The following is a 21748-nucleotide window of genomic DNA, read 5'->3' on the forward strand; positions in this document are numbered from 1 at the left end:
AGATTGAAAACCGGGCCCAACAAAACAACAACAAATAGAGGTGTGATGACAGAAAGTGAATGACAGCAGAGAGAGAGAGAGAGAGAGAGAGAGAGAGAGAGAGAGAGAGAGAGAGAGAGAGAGAGAAATGCATCGGGTGACAGAAAAAATAAACAGATCAGCAGAATGGAGAGCCTTGGGATTTTTTTTTTAGATTTGTTTCACAAACATCAAAAATTTCCCCCAAAACCCCTGACAAAGACTGTCTCTTTTCTCTCATAACACACACACACACACACACACACACACACACACACACACACACACACACACACACACACACACACACAGGGTACAATGAAGGGACCAGAATAGCAGGCAGGAAAAAAAGACATGGACATGTCGGAAAAGTTGGGAAAGAGGAAAAACTTTGGGAAGTGATAAGCAGCATTGTGTTGAGTGTGTGTTGGAGTGTGTTATTGATCCGGCTCCAAGGAGCTGATACTCGGAGATTGCATGGAAGCCGCAGCAGCAATGCGTTAATGCTGCACTGGATGTGCTTATGGCGCAGATTATTATCGTGCATGGAGATTATGTTCTTTCCCGTAAGCGCAGCGTCGAGCTTGTAATGCTCTCGAAATGGAAGCTGGGCTGAGCGGCTAGTGCAGGCAGACGGATAAAAACCACTACATTAACCACAAGCACATTAGAAACTCTTTTATGGCACTTGAAAAAAGTGTGTGTGTGTGTGTGTGTGTGTGTGTGTGTGTGTGTGTGTGTGTGTGTGTGTGTGTGTGTGTGTGTTTATACAAGCCCACTGATCCAGATGTTAAATTTGGGCACGAATATTAAATCAGATGTGTGTGTGTGTGTGTGTGTGTGTGTGTGTGTGTGTGTGTGTGTGTGTGTGTGTGTGTGTTCAAGATTAGGGATTAGAGCCGTTTCGAGATTAGGATTGTAGTTGAATCTAGTTTAGAGGTTAGTTTTAAGATAATGGTTTAGGATTAGAGGTTGGAATTAGCCATTAGTGTTGAATGGAATTAGAGATTAATGTGGATTCGGATTATAAGGATTAGAAATTTATGGACTGTAACGTGAATGAAAGACTTGGAATTAGGAAAAGAAATTAGAGATTAAGATTAAGATTAGGGACTATTCCTTAGGATCAGGGGTTGGAATTAGGGATTATGGTTAGGGTATTTTACGAGTTGTGTGTGTGTGTGTAAAGGTCATCTTTATGTTAAAGTGTTTGTGCCTGATTTTATGTTCCTACCTATGAAACAGAAAGTGGAGAGATGGAGACACATTGAGACAGCTCTTTTTCATGAACCAATGTTCTATGCTCCGTATCTTCAATGAGCAGATTTTCTTGAAAGGAGACACAATGGAGGAAAATGAAAGTCTGATGGAGTGTGTGGTGCTTTCACACACACACACACACACACACACACACACACACACACACACACACACACACACACACACACACACACACACACACACACACACACACACACACACACACACACACCTCTTCAGCCCTAAGCGGATTAACAGCAGATAACACCATGAAGCCGTCAGCCTTGTTTGTTTTCATTATGTTCTCTAACTCTCATCCTGCTTTCATCCCTTGCTCCCTGGTGAGATGCCTGCTCTTCGTCTCTGTCCCGTCCTGCCTCATCCCTCTGTTCTTCCCTCTCTCAATTTTTCCTTCACAACCTTGCCCCTCTTTTGGCGTCAGTACCAACAAACTCATTGTGCTGATCTGATCAATGCCTTACCTGGGCACGATGGACATAGAGAACGACATAAGGATGAAGAGAAAGAGAGAGAGAGAGAGAGAGAGAGAGAGAGAGAGAGAGAGAGAGAGAGAGAGAGAGAGAAGAGGATGTGGTGATAAAAGGGGACAGAAAAAGAAAGATGTAGGAGACGTAAACAGATCGTCATAGACATCTGGACAAAGCTTTTCTTACAGAGCGACAGCCACAATTGAACTGGTGGTCTCATTAAATAAGAAGCTCTATTTTTGCAGAACGAACACACACATACACACACACACACACACACACACACACACACACACACACACACACACACACACACACACACACACACACACCTGCAGAATGCCAATACGAAAGATGACGTTGTAGCTGCATTCTGTAGTAATGAGGAAAAATGACCTGTGTGTGTGTGTGTGTATGTGTGTGTGTGTGTGTGTGTGTGTGTGTGTGTGTGAGAGAGAGAGAGAGAGAGAGAGAGAGAGAGAGACAGAGACAGAGACAGAGACAGAGAGAGAGAATGTGAAGGTGATGGATTGTGAGGTCTGATTTGTGCTGTACGTGTCACCGCAAGGATGAACAGCCAATTAAAATGTCAACTTCAGTTTCTTCAGTCGTTTGGACTATGGTGCGTACACACACACACACACACACACACACACACACACACACACACACACACACACACACACACACACACACACACACACACACACACTCAAAAGGACATGACAGCAAGAAGTTTACAGACTATTTGACCTCAGGTTTACCTCAGTCAGGCCATCTGTGTGTGTGTGTGTGTGTGTGTGTGTGTGTGTGTGTGTGTGTGTCATAGAACAACATACATAAGTAACATCTCTTGAAAGTCACATCATGGTGCCACTAAACACCACAAACACAAAAACCTTTCATTGTTGAACTGATCGTTGTTGTTTTATTCCTTTGTTTAATTGTGTATTCTTTAATTTGTTCACTACATGTGACCTATTATGATTGAGTAACTCCTTACAAAGTGAGAACACACACACACGCACACACACACACACACACACACTCACATACACACACACACACAAAATGGTAGACAGTGTCATATGCTTAAAAATGATTAATGAATCGACTCGAGCTTGAGTTCCAGTTACACAGAATCTTGATTTTGTTTTATTGAGTTTGTGTTTAGGGCTCAGCTGTGACGGCTGAGGGAGAAGACAAGCGAGCTGTAGTTATTAAAGAGAAGCATATTCTACTGTGAAATACCTATATCTAAGCATTAGTTAAAAAAAAGGCTAATAATTTAAAAAAAGGTCTCTTGTGGGCCATCTCAAAATTGCCTGTACAGATCGGCTGATTGTAAAGAGCTGCTGAGAGGAGATGCTTCGCTCGGTGTCGAAATCCCCGAGCCTTACGCTGCAATTTCTGCTGAACAGCCGCATGCTTATGTAAACAATTAACAAAAGCCCTCAGGTCAGTTAATCGCAGGTGAGCTATTGTTTCTGCTGAAAAGATGAATAGAGACTTCTGTGCTTCCCTCATCTCTGTCTCTCTCTCTCTCTGGTGTGTTATGAGCGATAAGTGACGTGTAAACATGTGAGGTTTATAATGACTGGCCCATGTCTTGATCTGTAAAGAAATAAAACAGGACAAAGTGCTGCTAATGGAAAATCTTCCGTTTTGTGTCAACCTCCGTCCTTCAGATTGCTGTCGAAGGCTGACAGGAGTGGTGTATTGATACGCTTTCGAGATGCTTTTCTGCTCACCGCAGATGAACAGAGTGATCATTAGTTGAGTGACTGCTCACCTACAGTAGATGGATTCTGACACCATTCTGAACAGTACCACTGTTCCTATTAAAGTGGCCGGCTGACAAATATACAAGATGTGTCTGCAATATGATCATTTCTGAAACAATGATATGAGTATCTTTGGAGAGGGTGTGTGTGTGTGTGTGTGTGTGTGTAATGGGAGTGTGAACCTCTGTGACAATCAGAGGCAGGAGGAAATGGTTGTAGGCCACAGAGGTGCATTTTTAAGTACAGCAAAGACAGAAGAGAGGATTAAACAAACACGAGAGAGAGAGAGAGAGAGAGAGAGAGAGAGAGAGAGAGAGAGAGAGAGAGAGAGAGAGAGACACAGAGAGGGAGAGAGAGCAAGAGAGAGAGAGAGAGAGAGAGAGAGAGAGAGAGAGAGAGAGAGAGAGAGGAAACGCTGGAGAGAAAAGAGAAAAATAAACCCACACAAATGCCACATTTTGTTGTCACAGCAACACTCAATCCCTCCATCTCCCTTCTTCAGCTACCATTTTGCTTCCTCCATCTGTCTTGCTCTCTGGCCTCTCTCTCTCTCTCTCTCTCTCTCTCTCTCTCTCTCTCATATTACTGACTGGCAGCACTTAAGTCATTAACATTCCTATTAAATGAAAGGTTTATAACAAAAAAAGCAAACAGTCTGATCAAACATTAGACCTAATGTTCGTTCATATTGTCTCTCTCTCTCTCTCTCTCTCTCTCTCTCTCTCTCTCTCTCTCTCTCTCTCTCTCTCTCTCTCTCTCTGTTATAGCCTAGCAACCTACATAACCCCTCACACACACACACACACACACACACACACACACACACTCCACAGAGCAGAAATATCAGAGGATCGATCCTCTCTTGTTGGTCGCTAATGGAGATTTGGAGTTTTTCCCCCTCACACGGCTCTCTGCACTTTTGACGGCTTAAAACCCAGATTTCTTATTGGAATGAGATATCAGGGGGACGGTACGAGGGAAAGGCCGTGAAATCCCATTCACATTTCATTGTGTTCTCATAACATCTTAATCTTGCTATACAGAGAGAGAGAGAGAGAGAGAGAGAGAGAGAGAGAGAGAGAGAGAGAGAGAGAGAGAGAGAGAGAGAGAGAGGACCCCATCGTCTTGTGGCAGTAGTGGCTCACATGTTAAATGATAAAGATCTAGTTTGTTACTTGGAGGATCAGGGTTGAAGCTCCATCACTGCCAAGCTGCCATTGTTGGGCCCTTGAGCAAGGCCCTTAACCCTCACTGCTCCAGTATCTGCTGTATCATGTCTGACCCTGTGCTATGACCCCGACCTCCAAAGTATGAATATGTGAAGAAAGAAAATGTGACAAAAATAATAGGCTTCTATTCACGTCTTCAAGGTTACGAGGCTTCCTCTGAGGGATCGGCGATTTCAACACCATCCCAAAGGTTCAGTCGCGACAAGGCCTGATTCTTTTTCATTTGGAAACCTTGAGTTTGATGTCTTGTTGAAACGTCTTCTCGGTTTCTTGGAAAACGAAATTCACTTCTTCTTTATTCAAGGTTCCTTTGTTGGCGGGTAACAAACCCGGTGCTCAAAAGCAGCACCATACTGTGACGCTTCCTTAACCGTACCTTACTGGGGTCTGGGGTTATTTTAGATCATATGTGGAAACCTTCTTCCACTAAAAATGAGAAATTATTGCAAAAGTGTAAAAAGCTCCGCTCCCCCCAGGATCATCAGCGACTCATGTCCCGCCTATAAAATGACAGACAGGAGCAGCATCCTAACATAAATCGGATGTCCAGCTCGAAGATTTCTGTTTGTTCTTTTCTCCTTTTGCTGTTTTGTTCTTGAAGCGATCATATAGAGCTGGTGATTACACATTGCTTTAGCCGCGTTTGCCTTTTCGTCTAAACGAAACACGAGGCACAAGCAGTTTCCTATTTCGCGTCAGATTCTCGCACACAAACGCCGTATTGTAAGACATGAGAGCGGAGACTGACACACGTCTTGCTAAAACAAAACAAAGAGAAGGATTGCTTTCAAAATCAATGGAGCGAAAGCAGCAAAAAAAAAGAGAATGAATATTGCCATGTGTGTGTGTTCGCTGTTCCATATTGTTGACTCGCAGGCATCTCTGCTACGACACCATGAAACCTCATTACAGCGCGACTGGATCTGTGGCAGACAAAAATGAGTTTCCTCTCGCACTCTTTCTTCCCCGATACGTTCCCTCCATCTATTCTCTCACGCTCTTTTCATTTGCTTCTTGTCCCAGTTTGTTTTCACTGTTCCTTTTTTTTTTCATTCTTTCTCTCCTCGAACCCTTCCCTCCTGCTCTCGTACTCAACTGCGCTAAACATTTTTCTTTCTTGTTGCTTTATCGGTTCTCGGGGAGGTCGGGCACATTGTGCGATTTCCTTCTGATGTTCATCGCTCATTTCCTCTGTTCTACATCTCTCCGGGTTTATTGTGTGTGTTTGTACACACACGCACACACACGTACAGAGAAAAAGGTCCTCCCAGAAACCTTACCCATTCATTCATAATGTACATCAGCGATCATAATTATTTTGCCAAAAAGCAGCTTGGGAACAGATTCATTAAAGGAATGTTTCACTATTTTTCAAGCTAATCTCTATCAACACATCTGTCGAGTGTGTGTGATCAACACCGGCAAGAATTTCAAGATGTTTCCCTGTGTACAGAACAAAAATATGCTTTGGATAAAGAAAGTCTAAGTTTCGTCGTTCGATTGTACGAGACCTATAAAAGAAAAAGAAAAAAAATCTTAGTTTCATTTAAACTTTCTGACTGCTTGTGCATAAATTATGTAAATGTAAAATGTAAAAACTATAGGTCATTTACATAAATCGTGCAGCATGGTGGTGGTTGCATCATTCACATCTTTCATCATGTCTTGGTGAGATCCCTTCCTCAGGGTTCTCTGGATTTCTCCTACATTCCAAAGAGCCTGTAGGTGGATTTGCAAGGCTCTGCCTGCATACGAATCGATACGACAACATGGACGGTATTCCAACACCTGCCCCATAACCGTTGCATGTGAAATTGGAGAAAACACCAGTTTTTCCAGTTCTTTTCTCTTCTTCCATGTTGTAATTAAATGTCCACTGCAGACTGACTAAGAGACATCAGGGTGATGAATAGTGGACTATTCCTTTAATGCTGCATGTATAAATATATAGAAATATACGGACACAAATCTACTGCATTTTCAGTGCCTCATCGAAACACACACACACACACACACACACACACACACACACACACACACACACACACACACACACACACACACCCTATGGGGTGAATCCCATCTTGCTGCGCGTGTTGACTCATTTATCACCAGCGTACCCCGTTCATCAGCTCGGCCCAAGAGGCTGATGGGAGATACGGCAAGCTGTGAGCGAGTGAGACATTCCAATCCACAATACCTAGCATGGAGACACTGTTTGACACTTTCTCTCTCTCTCACACACACATCATGTAAACCACAAGAAAACACAAAGCAAGTTGTTACCGACATGTAATAATCGTGTTATAACAGTGTTGTGGATCAACATAGCGCGATTAAGTCCTCTCTCACTCTCTTTCTCTGTTTCCATTGCATTGATTGGCCTGCCATTGATTAACTGTTACCTTTCATTTCACTCCAGTGGCTTAGTAATGGGCTCACACACACACACACACACACACACACACACACACACACACACACACACACACACACACACACACACACACACACAGAGAGAGAGAGGGAGGGAGGGAGAGAGAGTGATTTTGGTCTAGGAAGAACCTAAAAACAATTGCAGTCAAATCAAAGTCTTCTCTCCTCCCTTCCCAGGGATCCGGCGGGAATTCACTGATGACATTTGCAGCTGAGCTCTGGAACGAACGGCACTAATTCTTTCCCTGAACACCAACCCGCCACCAACACACATACACACACAGGCTAAATGAGTCCCAGCCAATCAAAGTGTACTGTAACACCGTGTGTAAATTAACAGCATTCAGGATGGGGATATAATGGATTCAGTAACCTTTTCCTGCCGAATATTACTGCTGGAAATGAAACACATCAGCAATTAATATCATGAAAAAAACCAACAACACACACATATGGCCAGTAGAATATAATTAACACATTTGCACTTTGGCTTCAGGCAATTAAGAAAAAAAAATAAATAAAAATAGCATACGTGAAAAACAGCTGATGTATGAACTGTAAGATACTGCGCATCATGTAGTGTATAAACTGTACCATGTAGTAACGCTGCTTCCTTATTCCTCGTTAATGAAGCAGTGCCGGTTTATTTATGGAAACTTTTTATTGATGGAGAAACCCAAACAAAACTAAGAGACTTCTGTAGAACACAGACGACGGGCTGCGTCTCGATCAGCTCAAGAGTTCAGTAGTAATTCAGGGCTCTGATTAGGGAGTCTGTGGTTTTAAGGTCTCTCTCTCTTTCTCTCTATCAATCACAAGATCCTTTTAGTGCACCGGAACATTCACTAACATTCTCTAACAAAAAAAAAAAAAAAAGAATCCCACGATAAGGCACAAAAACCAGGGACCACCGATGTTCCCTTGATATGTTCCCTTCCCGGAAACCACGTCATATTTTCTAAAGCCTTTGAGCAGTCAGTTACATGAGTCAACAAATTTAAAAAGATCTAGTTGTTCTGCATACGGTTTTGTTTGGGCATAATGTTTGCGGATTGCTTTGATTTTTATGCTCATGCTCATGGTAGTCTCAGCCTCAGCCTCAGACAGCAAGCCCAGGAATCTTTAGCTGAACGTCTGATGCGTACGGCAAATCTGACAAATCTGGCAATGTACATGAGTTTCGAAGTCGTCGCCTGATGGGTTGGATTCGACAAAATTGGATTTTTCCAAATGACTCACTCTACAGACTCATTAGTTTGCCTGACTTTGTTAAATGATCCATTCATGCTGAACAACACAAACTGTGATCAGTTGCGTTCTAGAGAAGTCCTTGACAAATAAAAGCTGTTGTAAGCTTGAAGCTCTGGCTACACAACACTATGGTCATGTGGTCACCGTGGTCACGGCCCTTAAAACAAGCTATTTAAATAAAGGTCTTAATCAGTTTGTATTACAATGAGGTGTGTGTAGAATTTTTAGTGCGACAAGGTTCATCCCCATCTTTCATTTATCCTGAGATTGATTTATCTGTTTGTGTATAACACATCCTGTGTGTGTATATAATATATAAACCCTATATAATATAATACACAAACCCTATTGTTAATTAATTAACATGCAAATTGATTTTAATTGCCCTAAAAATAACATAGTTGGACATCTAACATCTGGAGAGCAATCTGACTGATTAATATTTAGAGACAAAGTGTTCGTTGAAGCTTGCATACATCTCTCTCTCTCTCTCTCTCTCTCTCTCTCTCTCTCTCTCTCTCTCTCTCTCTCTGTGTGTGTGTGTGTGTGTGTGTGTGTGTGTGTGTGTGTGTGTGTGTGTGTGTGTGTGTGTGTGTGTGTTTTAAACATGCGCTTCACTCTGGTTTTCCGACTTTAACAATTAATTATCTTTTCCTTTCATCATCATGTCTGTCAAACGACATGGTGCAGCTGTGTGTGTGTGTGTGTGGGGGGGGGATAAGAGTATATTTCATTCAATAGGGATTTTGTAATTGAGGAAGTATCATTCACACACACAAACACACACACATACATAGCTGAGAGAGGCTGTGCAAGTCATGAAGTCATCACATAATGGAGTGAGCGCGACCTTTCAATCTGTTGAAGAGGTTCGTGGAGGGGGGTGAACGTGGGAACGACAGAATGAACGAGTGTGTGAAAGAGTGTCTGAGCACCATTTAACTCCTCTTGTTCCCCTAAACAGCTTCTTTAGATTTAGTCAGTCAAACTCAAACACCCACTGCTATTCAGGCCATCTCTCTCTCTCTCTCTCTCTCTCTCTCTCTCTCTCTCTCTCTCTCTCTCTCTCTCTCTCACACACACACACACACACACACACACACACACACACACACACACACACACACACACACACACACACACACATTCAGGAGTAGTAGCTTAACTTCATTTAATGCCCAAAAGCTGACCTTTGGAAATAAATACAGTTTTGTCTTCTTTCTGTGTAAAAAACAAACAAACAAACAAATTTTTTGAGTTTCAAAAAACGGTGCTTTTAGCATCAAGATAAAATGTTTTGCATGTTTGCCTCATTTAACATACATTTAGGAATGTTTTCTTAAACTATTTTGAAGCATTTATTCTGATTTATGATTTATAGAATAATAGAGTGGGGATTTTGTATGCTTCAATCATTCCAAATTGAAAAAGTAATCAAACATGAGTAATAAAATTGTGCACTTTTCATCATTTTCCCCCAAATGTAGCGCTCGCTAAAAGCACACTTTTAAATCGTGATCAATTTGGCGAGGAAAATGAGCTAGAAGAATCACCCTACTAATGGAATAACCTAATTAATGTGAAATAGGATAATTACCTTAGAGCAAAAAGCCATGAAAAGGCGTGTTTAAGTGATTCTATCATGAGTAAATATCAGGAGTTTCACAAGAATCAGGGGGTGTTACATGAAGCAGCTAACATCCAGCGTTCAAAATATCATTTTAAAATGAATAATAATGATCAGCAATTCTTTTGCTGCATAGATAACAGACCAAAATCATTTTAATATGAATAATAATTGTTATCAGCAATTTCTTTTGCTTCATAGATAACAGACCAAAATCTGGACTGGTTTGAGTGGATCGATTTTAAAACATAGGTGAATTCATAATTTTTATATGAAATTTACGCCAAACGTCTTTCGCTGACAAAATAGATCAGGGATCATTTAGCACGAGTTTTACTTTTTGCCACTGCATTACAGGTGTGCGTTTCAACCCAAGTTGCCAGTTTGTTTCACAACTTGGGATTTCTGCTCATATAAGGAAGTAATGGAACACCTATGTTTGTGCTGTTATAGGAAAATGATCAACAGCGGAAATGGAGAACGAAAAGTAAAACGACTTGTCGTGTTGCAGGGAAACTGCAAAGACCTCCACCGCGAAGGTTTGGTGGATGTTACCTCTGACTGATACAAAGCTCTCACCCTGGAAACCCATGGAGTTAGCTACACCTTTGCCAAACTACTGACAGAGATGATTAATGAACCTTATCTTACCAGTCAGAGCCAAGATTTTGACAGTGCAGCTCTAATCGTCAAAGTCAAACGTAAAGCTATTACCCAGGATTGGACTGTTAATAGTCATGCCAATCTGGCAACCCTTATTTTATATAACCACCTACATTTACAGTATTCGGCAGACACCCTTATCCAGAGCGACTTACATTATCTAATTTTTTTATATACAACTATGCAATACAGGGTTAAGGGCCTTGCTCAGGGGCCCAACAGTGGCAGCTCAGTGGACCTGGGATTAAACTCACAACCTTCGGATTGGTAGCCCAACACTTTAACCACTAGGCTACCACACACCCCACCTCCTTTATACAGTAGAAACACATCCAATTTAAACTTTCTGCTCTGGCATGAATATAATCTGTATAACGATGATATAAGAACGATGCTGTCCCTTCACATCCCACCTCAAATGTAGGCAGTGGATGCAATTTAAAAGCCTTTTAATTATTATAGAAATAACTGGAAAGCAGTTTGCTGACAGAAAACATGCTTAAAAATATTGTGCAATTGTTCTTAATGTTTTAACTAGTAACTTTGATGCTGAGATGTAATGAGTACCAACACTGTGTGGCATCCACAGAGCAACCTAAAAGGTTTTGAATTACAATTGAACAAACACACATTTGTAGCTTTACACTTTACCTTCACATCGTCCACTTTCATCCTTGTCCCTTTCTTTCCTACAAAGATGTCATCGATGTCCACTAAGATGTACCGTTCCAATGAACGCGATAGTTTCTTGCCAGTGAGGTACGCGATCGCGTCCACCAGTATGAGTCGGTGAAGCCAATAGCCCAGGCCTTGCCCAAACAGCACCCTTTGGACCCCATCATAGAGCCCTAAGTCCTGAACCACAGTGGCCTGGAGTCCAGTTACCATCCTTCCACTGGCATCATCTGCACTAAGCCGTGATCTGGCGAGTAGCACAGGCTCATAAGTAGAGTGGTTGGACTGGATTACGGTCCAGTCTTCACCGGGAAGAGGTCCTCGATGAACTTCCGCTCGAGTGATGTAAAGCAGTGGTGAGCGCGGATTAACACAGCAGTCGCACAGGGGTATGTTGGTTTGTAAGGTTAGGGGGAAGCCCTTGAGTTGCATGGTAGGCTGGGAGTTCTCACTAGCACGATGAAAGGCAATAAGACCAACACTGTATTCAACACAATACTTGTCTAAAAGGTCACGGTTCCATGCATCCATACCCACGTACTTGAGTACGTTCTCATAGATGACCAGTGCATATCGCCCGTGACCCTTGTGTGTCAGTGGAGGGATGTCCCCTTTCCCTGGTGCAATTTCAGCTTGGTAGCGAAACTGGTTGGATTCTAGAATGGCGATAATGTCCTGTCCCAGCTGCGAATACTGGCTCTCTATGAACACCAACACTACAGGGTCTTTCCGCGATGGGTCCATGGGTTTGGGTATCCGTAACTCCGCTGGACGGAAAGGAAGCACCCGTAGTTCAGCACAGTCAGGACTGACACCATGGTCTGTCAGTTCCAGCTCCTGGGCAGACCCCGTGTAGAGATAGTAAGCGGAGACTATGACACTGACCATGCAAAAGGTGGCGAGGAGGATAACCAGCCTCCTCAGATTCCTCCGCAGCTTCACGGCCAGATTCATGGCAAACGGCGTACATGTGTGGGAGAAAGTCTCGGATGGTTCACCAACCTAGGCTAAAGAAAAGGATTGGCTCACTGGCATGCATTTTGTTGTCATGTTACCATCTCACAACGCATGCTAGTGATTTTTATTTTACTCCAGATGTTTTGTAGAATGGGGTCAGGATGCTTACATCATTTTCAAAAGATGACGCGCTTGAAAAGTTTTTTTCACCACCACGCTAGAAGGATGTGATTTTATCCATGGTGCCGAAATTCCAGTGGCAGATCCTTGCGACCTGTTAAAAGAAGAAAACAAAAGACACATCTCCTGTCATTCTCCAAATTACCACTTAAAACCCATGTCTGTGAATGTGTCTACGCTTCCCTCTCCCTCAGGTGCTCATCATGGGAGGATAACGGTCTTCTAAAGGGACAAACTGAGCCGTCAGTTTCCAGGTTGTTTTCAATCGACACTTCACCAGCTGAGACCAACACTTCCCGGGGGACACATGATTGGTCGGACATAAATAGGAAGTGTGTGGGGGAGGGGGGAGCGAGGCAATAAGAGCTCCGAGCTGGCTTGCAGGAAGAAGCGACCATCACCTACACACCTACGCACGCCATGGTGCACACTCCCACACAGACTTAAATCTAGACCACAGAAACAACATCTCAAGGCAATATTCATCTACTGAACAACTCAAGAAAAAGAAAGAATTAGGTTAAGCTTTAAAATGTGTTTTCTTCGTCTTGAACAACTCTGATACCTTGTCATGATCATTTTCCTCGTTATGGCCTGGGAATAAAAAAATGATCACTGAATATGTTCTTCAGTGTAGGATAAATTGGAAGTGTAGTCATTGCTCTCTTCTGATTGTTACACAATCTCACTTCCCTCCAAAAATACAAGACAAGCTCTTGTGGTTAACTTTTAAAAAAAAAGTGAACAAAGTTATATGAAATATATATAAACAACAGGCTAATTACGTCAGTGTTCTATAACCGATCTGCATAATGCATAATGACTTTACTGTAGACAAAATCAGCCATTATAATTGTCAACCGCTATATCGAGTGTAAGTTAGATATAACGATTCTCTGATTCGAGTAACTTGCACGATCGTGTCTTTTAGTGTGGACTGAAGATTTATTAAAATAAATAAAAAATGAAAACGTCTAATAAGGCACTTTCATATCTGCAGAGGAGGACTGGTACTGGTGGGGACACATTAAATTTATCATCAGCATATGGCAGCATGTAGGGTGCACTTCTGTTTTTCATTTAATTAAAGATCCGAGGGAACCTGCTCAGGTGTGCTTCCACTGCTTTCAATCATGTATACGCAGATGATGTGTGAAAAGCAGGAATTCTCTCACTCACTTACTCCTTTTCTACCGCTTTATCCGAACTACCTCGGGTCACGGGGAGCCTGTGCCTATCTCAGGCGTCATCGGGCATCAACGCAGGATAAAAGCAGGAATTTAAGCTCAAATAAAAAGATTAAAAACAGCGCTTTTAAAATATGTGTTTTTGGACCAGGAAGTTAATGTGTGCATCCGTACACACTTGGGCAGTTTTGAATGAATATAAAATGCCACAAAAGTATATATAAGGTTTTGGAATATTCTTCCAAAGGAGTTGACTGCTAACCAGTAATTTCTCCAATTTTTTTTTCTTTTATTCATGAATAAAAGAAAAAAATTGCATTATTATTATTATTATTATTATTTTTTTTTCATAAAGTAAATTTGGATTTCTTCCCGGAATCCCTGAGCACAGACGCAAGCGTACGCACAAGTTTCTTATCCTGTTTTCAGTCTTTGCCTGTTAACGCGTGTGTCTCCATCATTTTCTTGGTCGTGCCTGTAAACGTTTTTATTTCTGAGGAAATCCTCTCTTCCTGAGCGCGCGTCTGTGAGCGCACACGCGGCCAGAACGCCTTTATCTCACCACCAGGAGGCGCGTCCTTCTGCGGTAACGCGCCCTGTGGGCTAAATTAACCTTTTATTTAATCGGCGGTTAATTAATAACCACTCAGGAATGACCCGAAACTGCAACCAGGAGTAAAACGTTCAATCACACACACACACACACACACACACACACACACACACACACACACACACACACACACACACACACACGCACACACATGCACACACACCAAACAACCAGGACGGACAATAAGCAGGATATAAAAGAGGAACAAATGAAAGTAAAAAGGATGAAAGTAGAGTTTTGTTAGTGTCAGCTGAACTTCATGCGCACGTCGTAAAGGTGTTAAAGCGCGTGTAGAAATGCAACAACAAAAAAAGCACATCCTGACATCACCACTAAAAACTAAGTGAATGAAAGCACTGGATGCGTTGTGAGCGCGTGTTTAATTCCCAGATCCCGCATCTGCAGCGTGGAATTCTGACCCATCACCAAGTCTAATACTGTAGATAGATAGCAGAAAGAAGATCCAGGCTCAAGCGCAAGTGCTTTGAAGAAGTTGCATCTGGTAAAGCAGATTAAAATCAATAACAAGGAAACAGCGTGGTGTGCGTCTGGAGGATGCGCGAGACCCACGATGCGCTGACTTACCTTAAGGTAAGGATGAGGATGAGGATGAGGCTTTTCCGAGGCGAGTGAGCCGCCTTCCGAGCGCGAGCTCATCTTCTCCTTTCGCTGCTGATCCGGAGGCAGCCATCCGGAATGATGCATCCACCTCTTCACCTCTCTCTCTCTCTCTCTCTCTCTCTCTCTCTCTCTCTCTCTCTCTCTCTCTCTCTCTCTCTCTCTCTCTCTCTCTCTCTGATGACGATGCTGCGTCGCTGAGGGAACGCCACCGCTGCCTGTGCGTGCGCGCGTGCGTGCCTGCTCTCACTGCATGCGTGTGTGTGTGTGTGTGTGTGTGTGTGTGTGTGTGTGTGTGTGTGTGTGTGTGTGTGTGTGTGTGTGTGTGTGTGTGTGTAAGCTGGTGCTCCGTCCAAAGCATGCAGCTTTTTATTTTAGACTGATAAATCACCAGGAAAATGGATGAATGCACAACGTTTCAGTTGATATGTGGCATCATATATGGCTAAAACGTCAATAAAGACTTCTTGAGTGGACTTGAATTGATTAATTAACCACAATGTTGAATAAAAGCCTACAATGTACATGTAACATATAATCAACCCCTGCAGCTTTAAACGAACATCTATATAGTTGAATTAGTTTTTAGACTTGCAAGAACTCTTACAGTGCCATATCAACACCTACTAGGTTGGCTACTAGGTTGCATACTGTGTTGCAACATCAACTCCTACAAAGTCATAAACAGAGTGCTGTATTAATGCTTTCAAGGTTTTATACAGAGCTGTTATAATACTTTCAAGTTTGCATCAACTCCTACAGTTAAATATTTATACCTTTGAGCTTCTATACAGAATTGCATTGACACGTAGAAGGTTGCATTAACCCCTACAGCGTCACATCATCGAATACGGTGTCGCATCAACGCCTGCAGTGCCACATTAACACCTGCAGTGTTTAATTTAGTACAGCATTTATTTAAGCCTAGTTGTATTTACGTTTAGATTTTCCGCTGTCACATTTAATTTACATCTACCCGTGTTAAACCCTTGAAGATTAAAGCCGTATTGGGAAAGTATTTTTTTTTCTTTTTACAATTGTTGCACTCTACATTCTAAAATTCTGTAGTTTATATTTTAGTAATTACAAAAAAGGACAAATGTTCGCACATCAGAAAATGCCTGATTAAGACTACTTAAGACTTGCATATGGGCAAAATACAATCCTTTTCCCTGACCTTCACAAGGATCCGTGACACAACGTTGTGTCTTCTATCCTGTAGTTGATCTTACATGTACCAGTATGTACGTCAGTGGGTTGCAATATTGCAGAAAGTGTCTATTGTGGTGGAGATCCACACACAGAATGATAGAGCTAGACTAGAATTAGAAAAGATTTGAAAAAATTACCGCTATCACAGTATGACCAAGCTCTTAGCTAGATGGATAGGTATTGGTAGATTAACAAGTTAACAAATTGTGATGGTTGTAGGTTGTAGTTACCTGGGGCAACAGGCAATTTCTACTCATGCCGAATGGAGGCAGGAAATGACCCCAACCCCAGAAGCACAAAGCAAAGTTCTAATAATTTAGCTACAATGATCCCTGCATGTAGACACATGGGAACATATTTCCTGGAGTCAAACTGATTCTGGTGTTTAAGACGAGGAGTTGAAATAAAAAAAATTGGTTTCATCTAATAAGTGATGGTTCTCTAAAGTTCTGCTGCTGTTAGTTTTAAGATACCAGATACTAGATTTTGGATACCAAATGCACATTTTTACCAAATGCACTTGCGAACAGTTTAGGAATAAATTTGTTACTTTGGTTTTTGTGAAACAAGGCCTGGTATCAATCCAAGGCACTGCGGTTAGACACCTTTGCTCTAGTATACCAAACACTTTTTGACTTTTGGTAGCTAGCTTTTGGTAGCTGGCTTGCGTATTGGGAATGTCATTCTACTAAAGAGAACTTTGAGACAAATCGAAGAGAGTGCTAGAGGGAAAAACATTCACAATATAGCCGCACAGCGACGAGGGGACGCCCGATTGATATGGATTATTAGATTAGCTTCATCACAGAAGAAGCGTCTTTGCCTACTCTGGGTTTTTCATTCATATAGGTTCTTTTGAGACGACGTCCAGGTTTCCATCCAAATATTGAACTAAAATGAATAATCTAATTATCAAATTGAATTATCATCACAAAGCTGCATTCTATATCAGATGAAGCGTTAAAAAAACCCACTAAAAACACATCATGACTTGGATTATATGCTAAAAAATAATAAGGCAAGTCGTACTACAGTATTATATTTTTACTATATAGTAAAAGATTTTGTTCTGCAAAAAATTGATACGGCTAAAGTGCACATGCTCGAGCGACTTGCACAAAAGGTGATGTGCTTTTTTTTTCTATTCTTTTTTATATCTGAAACCTCGTCATCTGATACAGTGCATATAGAAACACGCACACGCATGGTTCTTAGACACTGTGCATAACCTCCATTAGAATTGCCTCATTTGAGCCAAATGTGTCGGCTTGGCAAGCGTTCACAGTTCAGTCGTCCGTCTCCACTCTACTCCAGTCTTTCTTACTTTCTTTCTCATCTCCATCCTTCCCATCCTTTTGCACCCTTCTCTTCTCTCCCCTGCTGATCTGTCCCTTCTCTTCTCTTTCTCCTTCCTTTCTAGAATGGCTAATGGAGCGGAAGGCTTCCAGAGTCTCCCCTCTAAAATATGCATTTAATTTGATTATTTACTACCTATTGTTTTCAGCATTCAAGAGTTCACAAAGGCGAGAGAGAGAGAGCGGGTAAGAGCGCGCTGAGTGTGTATTATGTGTGTGAGACAGGGTTAGCCTCTGGCGCATTTGTTATTCTAATGGAGACTCCTCAGCTGTCTGTAGGGCCATTGTGTCACACTCCAGTCAACAGTTCAGTTTCTAATCGGCCCAACAATGGCCTCTTACACACACTAAACAGAAGAAGAAGAAATAAAGAAAGAAAAAAAAAGAAACCACACTCTATCCTCTCACTGATGCACACAACATATAAGAATACCTAGCAATAAAACATAGCACATGTTTTTAGCACATGTTTTCCTTGAAACACAAGCTTAAAAGATGTCTGGATTTCATTTTCTTTATCGAAACAAGACAAACGAAAACCTAAAACACAGCAGCTAGAATTAGCCACACTGTGACACATAGAAACATCTAGCATGTCCTTCTGTTCTTTTAGTAAAATTACCTCAGTGAAAATTAGCAAGCTAATCAAATGCTAAACACATCACTGTGCTAATTATAACAAGCTTACCAAGTAGCCTTGTTGAATCTAGCCAGCTGACACACACACACACACATCTGATCTACTCCAATCATACACGTGACAAGATTTATACCAAGCACGTATGTATTAAAGCAGCAGTATGTCATTTTCAGAACGTCCTTCTGCCTGTAAGGTGAACTGAAATCATAGGCTAAATATTGACAAACAACAAACTTCACCCCTAAATGACTTCAGTATACAATACATGTTAACTTAAGCAAAAGGGGCTGAGCTGAAACAACTCGTTTTTCAGGGCCAGAAAAAAAAGGCAACAGATGTCTGAAACCAAGAAACTAGGCAGTTCTATTTTGTGGAAATGGTGTGAATGATAGGTGCTTTAATGTATCCTTAAAATGGCATGTCTGTTATAGGTGTGTATACATTGTAACTTGTAAAGGTTACATACTGCAGCTGTAATGGCAGACAATACTGTGCGTGTTGAAGTGATGGATGTTCATCTGATAAATATGCTTTTCTATATCTTTTTTTACAGCATACAAAAACACAGCCATTTGACTCATGACCTGTGCCGTGTGTTTGTGAATGTGTGTGTAAGGGCATGGGTTGCTCTTAGTGAATGTGAGAGGGAGATAGCATCTGCGTGTGTAGCCCTTTTTTTTCTTCCAGTAAGACTCTGCTGGACTCTGAGCTGCATGCTAACTGCCTTGCCTGAGGCGCCACAAGCTACTACGACCTTACTCTTGCTTACACACACACACACACACACACACACACACACACACACACACACACACACACACACACACACACACACACACACACACAGAGTTAAATGCTACTGAAGCCAGATAGCGCTCACATTCTTCTGTTGGCCATGTGTAGAATATTTCTTTTGTGTGTGTGTGTGTGTGTGTGTGTGTGTGTGTGTGTGTGTGTGTGTGTGTGTGTGCGTTCTGACCAATGGGCCCACAGCAATAATTTTTTTTAAAAGACAAAATACATTCTTGTAAAAGTCTTGGTTAAAAAAAAAACAAATTATATTTACGTATATTACAGAGCAGAACAAATATCCAACCATCCACTGGCTTCTGTTTTTTGAAAGATGCCCAAAATATAAGCTGTCAATGTTTGATAAAATAAAAAAAAACACTTCTGTCTGCATTTGGATGCATGCTTGGGATCGTTGTCCCCTTGAAAGATGTAACCATGACCCGATTGTAACCTCCTGGTAGATGCAGCCAGATTTTAAAATCTCCTGCTACTTCCGGGAGGCACCTGTTTTTCTGTTCCGTTGCAGTTTCCCTGAAGTACTTGGCTTCATTGAGAAAACAAGAAGCTCAGAAATAATAACAATCTTAATATTTATTTTATTGAAATTGTGGATAAATTTGGCAAAACTTTTGACTTTTGAAAGATGTTTTTTGTACTTATTTGATTTCAGTCTGTAAAGAATATTTGACAGGTTGAAATGTTGAGTCAAGAGGGCTTGTTTCTGTTGGAGTTCCTAGTTGTAAGTGGGAAATGACAAGTTGTTACAAGTTATTAGTCAGCATTAAAAAAATAGATTTGGCCATTTGGAGACTCATAAAATAAAAATATATTTGCATATTAGATTTTCATTTTTTCAAGTTCTCAGACTAGCGATGTTTTATTGCCTCCACTTACATTACGACAGTTTGCTTGCCTTCTTAGGTTTATAGTCATTTTGACTTGCTGCTTCCTTTAGAGGTCTGTTCGAGACTTCACTTGAGACGATAAATTATCACAGCGGCCCTGAAGATGTCAAGGGGATGTTGAGTGATTGGGAAAAAAAAATGATACTGGACCACAGGATGTATACCAGCACTTTTTCGCTTCTCTCCATTTGACCTCCAGTTTATCTGAAGACTGGCTTTAAAGTTTTATCATTTTTAAGACCTCTCAATGGGCCTGCTATGCCTTATTGTCAGATTGCTCCATCCATACACTTTGAGATCTCTTAACTATTTTTTTTCAGCACTGATGCTAGAGAACAATCCACTGCTTGCCCTTATTTATTTCCATTTTGAAATCTTGACCAATTTTATTAATTACGTTTACACGTGCACTTCTGTAATGTTTGTGATGCTAGCTGTAATCATGCCTCACATAGAAACATCCATCCATCTGATCATAACATTGCTTATCCTACTAGGCCATGGGGAACCAGATGCCTGGAGCCTATCGCTGGAGACTCGGGACACAATGGAAGGGTTAACCCTGGACAGGATACCACAATCAGAATTAAACACACACTTCAGACAATTTAGAGATGCTAATCAACCAACAACACATGTCTTTGGACTGGGGAGGATACCAGAGTACCAGAAGGAGAACATGCAACATCCACAAAGACACACAATGAAGACAGGAATCGACCCTCCAACCCTGGAGCTGTAAGGCAAAAGTGATAACCATCCATTTCTTCCAAATTGTAAATTTCTGTCCACACTGGCCACCCATTGACTGCTTGTTCAGTACCAGAGACTGGACTACTGCAACTGGCTACTGGCAGCTCTGCATCTGAACACCACCCAGAAAGCAGCTGCAAAGTTCTCCTACACCACCCCTAGCCATCTCTCAGGGTATAAGAAAGAGCTGCTTCAAGACTCCCCTCTGGGTGGTGGACTGAACTGAACTTACCCTGGATGTTCAAGTCACTGTTAATCTCTAAACCCTAGACCTTAATCAAATACTTAAATTAAGTCAGTCTGTAAGCTAGAAACTTAGTTTCTGTAAGTGCTAGTTTAAGTTAATTTAAAATCAAATGCCAAATTTTCTAAATGTAATTAGCCTAATAATGAATTTTGGCCTCTGTCTAGATTTATAATTTTTTTTATAATATATAAATATGTTGAAATAGATCTAACAAACACCAAATAATTAACTCTACGGGTTTTATTCCATTAAACTATTAAAAAAATGTCACAATGCAATACAAAATGTACAAATTAACACAAGTCCAGATCTATAAACAGTTAAGAACATCCACAGCGAGAAACCTAAGGGTTACCGTATTGAAATTCTTTGCTCTCGCGATCAGTTTAGTCGGGTTGCTTCGATAATCAGAACTCCTTTATGTAGCTAAAGTTACTTAGCAGTCACAGTATTTTGAAGTAAAACAAACTCAAAGTTCTTTGCTAATTAATTTGTTCCATTCGGCTAAATTTGTGTTATCAAAAATGTTCATTTTTTGTGTTAGAACCAGTGAAACACGGTGTTGGGAGCACACAGTCATATCGAGTGTTAATCTCAGATTATTGGCTAGAAAAAAGTATTTGCCTGTATGTAAGCATTTTGTTCGTTTGTGTGAATGTACTCAGAGAAACCAGCACACAGATGTGGGAGGGGAGAGAGACTTGACAACCAGCAGATTAAGTGTTTTAGCAGTTGCAAGTCTACGCGACACACTCGACACAGAGAACGGATGTGGTTTGCCACATGTGTAACCGAGGTGATGATTCCCCTTTACACACACACACACACACACACACACACACACACACACACACACAC

The 21748-nt window shown here is 41.4% G+C and overlaps 1 protein-coding gene across 1 annotated transcript in view; it reads right to left on the bottom strand.

Moving 5' to 3' along the window:
• Positions 1-15162, bottom strand: part of ndst3 (N-deacetylase/N-sulfotransferase (heparan glucosaminyl) 3) — a 67458-nt gene extending 52296 nt beyond the window's left edge. The window contains exons 1-3 of the mRNA XM_047816165.1: positions 14954-15162; positions 12558-12662; positions 11408-12438 (exon numbers count right to left, since the gene is read on the bottom strand). Of these exons, the coding sequence (XP_047672121.1) occupies positions 11408-12385 (978 nt within the window). The 5' untranslated portion in view covers positions 12386-12438; positions 12558-12662; positions 14954-15162. The remainder of the gene's footprint in view (positions 1-11407; positions 12439-12557; positions 12663-14953) is intronic.
• Between the last annotated feature and the right edge of the window lie 6586 nt (positions 15163-21748).

Source organism: Tachysurus fulvidraco, chromosome 7, assembly GCF_022655615.1.
Source record: "Tachysurus fulvidraco isolate hzauxx_2018 chromosome 7, HZAU_PFXX_2.0, whole genome shotgun sequence".
NCBI lineage: Eukaryota > Metazoa > Chordata > Actinopteri > Siluriformes > Bagridae > Tachysurus > Tachysurus fulvidraco.